A 6,178-nucleotide genomic window follows, 5' to 3' on the forward strand; every position below is an offset into this window, starting at 1 on the left:
CAATGCAGCAAAGTGCATGCTGAATAAATTTCCTTTGTATACAAACCAAATTGTACAGAAGGCAATCAAATCTCTTTGTCGATCAGCAAATAAGTGGTCCATATAGAGAATGCCCCTCAGTGAGTTAATGATATTATAATTATTGAATGTTTTGTTCAACTTTCTTCTCATTAATAAATGGAATGCGGGAATAAATTAAAATAATAATAATAATAATAATAATCACTATTAGCCCTAGAATTTGAAGTATACAACCCCACAATCAAAGCTAGAAATGTCTCTCGTGCATTGAGTCAACCCATACACTCTATCTGGTCCTTGTGTTAGGTGGTTTCGGGCCTCTCTCAACCCCAAAAGTTAGTTCAAGAGGTGAGATTTTTTCTCACACTTATAAATTGACCATCACCCCCTTACACAAATTTGGATGACCCCAACAATCTTCACCTCACACATCGGGCCCTTTGGTCAGAGCAGAGACATGCAACCTGTTTCTCCTTTGGACTGTTGGACACTTGGACTGAGATGTATTGGTTAAACCTAGGTGGTCTTGGACCTCTTTCAACCCCTAAAGCTAGCTCAACAAGTGAGGCTTTCCTTCACACTTATAAACTGACGATCAGCCCCTTCTACAACCAACATGAGATAACCCCAACACTTTGAACTCTGAACTAGCTTCCAACTGCATGCAACTTTTGCGACTGTAAAGTTCTGTAGGAACGTTGGCTCCACAAATATGTTTTGGTTTTGCTAATTAATGATATAATGGACTCACTCGCATTATTCTGGTTGCAAGAAACCAGACCTTGGTGATCAACCTGGCCAAAGAATCCTCATTTCGACACTTTAACAAGCATTTATCATACCATATGATTACACCTTTGCTATATGGGCAAGGGTTGTGAATTTCTTTGCTTGCATTTACAATGCAGCCCAAGCAATCTGCATCTACAACATTAAAACGACAAAGAATGCGCAAGACCATATACTTGGTTCGGGCTCTGACCCTTGGAACCAAGACTGAAACCTTTGATTGGTGTTTCATATGAAAGATAATCTGCAAGCTCTTAGGTTTGTGTTATAACGGTCATTTGTGGTAAATGTTTAACTACCACTTATCCCAAAAACTTAAGCTTTTGGGATAACTGGTAATTTAACATGGTACCGTTTTTCCCGTGAACTGTTGGGCCGAGACTTGTTGATAAACCTGGGCTCTGATACCAGGTTAAACTATCATTTATCCCAAAAACTTAAGCTTTTGAGATAACTGATAATTTAACAGTAAAGTTCTTAGGGCTTTTACAGAAGTGATAGATGTGTGTAGGATACGGAATTTAATCAAATATGATTTTAACTCTAATTAAAGAATTTCAGTTTGGTCATTTTTTTGAATTTGATTAAACTTAACTACATCATATAGATCTTCTATTATGATTGGTTAGACTTAATCACATTTTCTAAGTCTTCTCTGAACACAACACCTCATATGTAAGCATTGCAGACGAGATTGCAGATGAATACATTTTGTCACTGAATTTGGCAATTCAAAATCCAAAAGTTGGATTGAAAATTGTCTTAATTTTCTTTCTATTATGAAGAGTCGTTTTTGAGAAATTTGACTTTTGCCTACATGGGTTATTTAACGAATATTTTATATCCCTTGGCTTTGGATTATTATTTTTGGTTAACTAGCTTTTGGTAAAGGTTGAGAAACTACAATTGAAAATGTTATTTTAATTATAAATGAATAAAAAGGTATAATTACCAAGGTAAGACTGATCTATCCAATCTCTTACCAATATATCACGTGTAGAAGCCATTTGATTGTACGAATTTAATAAAGAGATTATTATTATTATTATTATTATTATTATTTAGAAAACAAATATGGCCAATCGGAATTGGTAGGTCAATAAAAAAGAAATTTTGTCTTCCATTGTATAATTATCTTGAATCTTCGGCGGCTGTCGGTGAGGCCCAAGCTGCTCTTCTTGCCACTTTGCTGTCTTCCTTGGAATTTTTTCGCTTTCATTGAAAGGAGAAGCCATCAATATATAACGGCTGGATAGCCTCTTCAAGGATTGAAATATCGTTTTTATTATTTATGATATTAACTTCTTTTTTTTTTTTTTTTTTGCTCTCTTTCTATAGTTGAAAGGCTTGTAAAGTTTTTAAAAATATGCAAATTACAGTGTACATTGTTTACTTTGATAGCTAGGCTTCTTCCAATTGGTCTCCCATTATCTCTTCCATTTTGATAAAAAATGAGAAATACACTGTTTTTTTTTTAAACCTTTTTTTTTTTTTTTTTTTTTTTTTTCAATTGGCTTAAAAAATAAAACTCCATTCTTGGTATGATTGCAAAAACTCCACTCTCCATATTCTTCCCAGTTCCCAAAGCAAAAAGTGAATATCCTACGTGTGTACAGCTTAGGCATGTGTCAAGGATTCCGAGTACCATGGAAAAACAAAACACAGACATTCGGTTTTACCTAGGATATTACTAGAAATGTCTTTCGTCATGTCTCGGTTGGTTTGTTGTTTGGTTGCTGAGAAAATATCAGCAACCATTTTTTTTTTCTTGTTTAATTTGTATTTCTTTTAAAAACGTAGTTAATTCAATTCTTTTGATGGTAAACGACGTTAAATATTTTCTTCGTTAAGTAAAATACATACATTAAATATTTACATTTTTAAGACGGCAATTCACAACCATTCTATAGTAAAGGATGTTATAATTAATTCTAGACTAATAGAACACTAAGGATACCAAAAGACGACAAAAACCGACGTGCACATATTAATGTCGGTTTTTTGACAGATGGTGCTCGTCGTTTAAAAAATGATGTCGATCCATTGTCCCATTTCTTGAGTTTTTTTTATCATAGGCCCATGATTAATACGGTCCTGTTTAGAAAAGCAATCAAGTCTAAGTGAATTGACTCAATTGACACGTGTCTAGGATAGATTTTTTGAAACACACCTCTATTTTATGGCTCATGGCGGGGGGGGGGGCGGTTATGTTATTTATGTTTTTAATATAATCATGAACATGGAATTGAGATTTCCTCCAATTGAAGAGAAATTGAAGATTCTCCAATTTTTAATTGTGACCATTTATTTTAAATCTAATAGTTTATAAAATGCCAACTGTTTTTGTATAATTGATGCATTAAATGCTGGCTTTTATTTTACCGATGTTTAAATGATTTTATAGATCATTAAATTTAAAATGAAGGGCCACGATTAACAATTGAAGAATCTTCAATTTCTCCCCAATTGGAGGAGATCCCGATCCCATGAACATGTTCGGTTGTACAAGGTTGAGCATTGCTTCGAGCCCTAAACTCATGAGGGATTAAATTAAGATGCTTCATTTGAGGCATGGACGACACATAACAAGTGATGTTTTATGTTAGCTATCTTTCTTGTCGGGTCGCACACGTTATTTTCTGTACGAGGAGTGGATTGAGTGAGCGATGAAGAGACAATAAATGAATATGATACCCAATGTGGACGAGAAGAGTAGGAGATGTTGGAAATCTCATTTATTATAAAATGTATAGTAAAGGAGTGTGGCTATACCCTGGATGATGCCATTACAATTGATAATACTTAACGATTTTCAAATGCTATTGATTATGATCATAACATTCAATTGTTGAGAAATTCGTACATCTCATATCTTATGCTGCAACTCCCGGTCGAAATGCTTCCACCTTGTTTCCCATTACAATTTTCGGAAATGTACCTGAATGAAGAATCAAGACAAACCCCACAATCAGCCCTAGAAATATCCTTCGTGCACTGAGTAAACCCATACAGTTTACTTGATCCGTTGAGTTCTGAACTTCCTACTGCGTACAAATTTTGCGATCCAAGAGTTTCGTTGGCAAGTTGGCTCCACAAATTGTTTCTGTTTTCGTTAAATGATATAATGGACTCGCTTACATTATTCGGGGAACAAGAGCCCACGCCATTGAGGTCTAGTTGGCCAAAGAAATTCTCATTTCGATACTTGAATAAGCATTTCACATACCATATGGTTGCCCCTTTGGTATTTGGGCAACGGTTGAGAATATCTTGGCCTGCATTAGAAACACAGCCCCAGCAATCTTCCTTGGGGACATTAACGAGACAAAGAGCAAGTCCATATACTTGGTAGGGGCTCTGTCCCCTGGAATCAAGAGCGAACCCATTGGCTGGTGTTGCATTTGAAAGATTACCTGCGAGGTCTCGTAGGTTTGTGTCAAAAGGGTCGTTGGTGGTAAACTTCTCAGTGCTTGAACAAATGTGATGGAGATAGCCGTAACCAAAAGCAGCTTTGAAAAGAAGAACAAAGCTGAGAAGATAGAGAAGGGAGGTGAATTTCGATGAAGACATTGTTGAATATCTATTCTGAGTGTTGTAGTTCATGCATGCAACATTTTATAGCAGTGATCAGTTGGATTAAATTATTACAAATTTTACAGCTAATATTTTCTTTCTTTTATATATGAAGAGTTGATGTTTGGTTAACTGGCTTATGGTTATAAAGGTTGAAAAACAAACTAAAAATTGTTATTTTAATTATAAACGAATAAAAAGGTATAATTATCAAGGTACTACTGATAATTTATCCAATCTCTTACCAAAAAATTACGTGTAAAAGCAATCCGATTGTTCGAATTTGATAAAGTGATTATTTAGATTATTATTATTTTTTTTTCAAAAAAAAAGAAAAAGAAAAAAGGAAATTTATGGCCAATTGGTTTACTTCACAACAAAGGGTTTTTTAATTGGTTTGTGATTGTCCACGCAAATAAATAATAAATAAAAAAAATAAAAAATAAAAAAAAAAATAATAATAATTTGGCATGATGTACTTGTATATTTTATTTTTTGTTCCAGCAAGATATATAAGTTTGACTTTTCTTACCATTCTCATTGAAACGAAAGGTTCCAAAAAGTTTTTTTTTTTTTTTTTTGAAACATCCTTACTTTGTAATAAAAATTCGAAGTAATGATCTCTACTTTATGAAGCATGATCCTCAACCATATTTGAGTAAGGCTTTAGGATAATTACAAATGTTTCTTAAGTATGTTGCTTGTTCAGCAGCAGTGAATGAGGCTGTTTGGTTGAGGAGATTCATTTAGCATCTAGGGGTTACGGCTCTTGCAGATGATGCTGTAAAGATATACAGTGACAATTTAATGTGATAGCTTTGGCATATGTCAAGGATCCCAAGTACCATGGAAAAACAAAACACAGACGTTCGGTTTTACCTAGGATATTACTAGAAATGTTTTTCAGACTTATGTCAACAGTCTGGGACTTTGTAGTATTTGATATGTGTTGTCTTAAGGATATCTTATTTGACACATTTGCAATTATTAGTATCTTTTGCATTAATGAAATTGTTCATTTTGCTGTTCTATTTTTTTTTTTTTGTGATTTGGTTGATACTATATTTAGAGCACACATTATTAATGTATTATCTGGCTATGATTACAAAGATGATAACCCTAGTGTTGAATAGCGAGTAGGGTGCAATACAAAAAAAGCGGTCCTTAATGACACTTTAAAAGGTAAAACAACTCCCAGAGGGGTTGTTTACTATTTAAACGACCTCTTTTAACTTGGCCTTGAGCTGGAGTGGGTCGCCGTGCCATGGCAAGGGTATGCGATTCGGGCAGGCTTATGCCATGGACGAAGTGGACCTAGTCTTGAGTGGGAGTCTGTCATCGTGCCATGGCGACCCAACTCAGATATGAATGTCATCATGAAAATGCAAGCTTAGCTCCTCCCTCGATCATCATCGTCACCTATGTATTTCACTTAGTCGTAAGAATATTATTTGATCATATGCTAACCCGGATTAAGGTCCTATATTTGAGACAATAAGTAGCAAAGCTATTGCATATGTTTTTTTTTTTTTTTTTTTTTTACTTTGGACTTATATAGGGAATCCTCAACCCTACAAAACCCTCATCAGCCATCATGGCAAAATACCTACCGATGACAATGTCATGTAAGTCCGATCCACCAAGTCTGACGAAGACCTTGCCTCGGGTTCGATCTCGGGTCCGCTTAGCAAGAGACATAGGTTTAGCACCCTCATCAGCAATGATCTGACAAAAGCTGAGCCATCCGCTCGGGGGGTAAGTCCCACACACAGGCTGGACCCCGCATTGCCCAAGG

At 35.2% G+C, this 6,178-nt stretch overlaps 1 protein-coding gene across 1 annotated transcript; it reads right to left on the minus strand.

The window, feature by feature from the left end:
- Window positions 1-3,651: 3,651 nt before the first annotated feature.
- On the minus strand, window positions 3,652-4,380 carry LOC132185444 (cysteine-rich repeat secretory protein 38-like). Its single transcript, XM_059599216.1, has one exon. The coding sequence runs from the start codon at window positions 4,378-4,380 to the stop codon at window positions 3,652-3,654; it is 729 nt and encodes a 242-aa protein (XP_059455199.1).
- Window positions 4,381-6,178: the final 1,798 nt, after the last annotated feature.

The sequence above is a fragment of the Corylus avellana genome, chromosome ca6 (genome assembly GCF_901000735.1).
Source record: "Corylus avellana chromosome ca6, CavTom2PMs-1.0".
Lineage (NCBI taxonomy): Eukaryota > Viridiplantae > Streptophyta > Magnoliopsida > Fagales > Betulaceae > Corylus > Corylus avellana.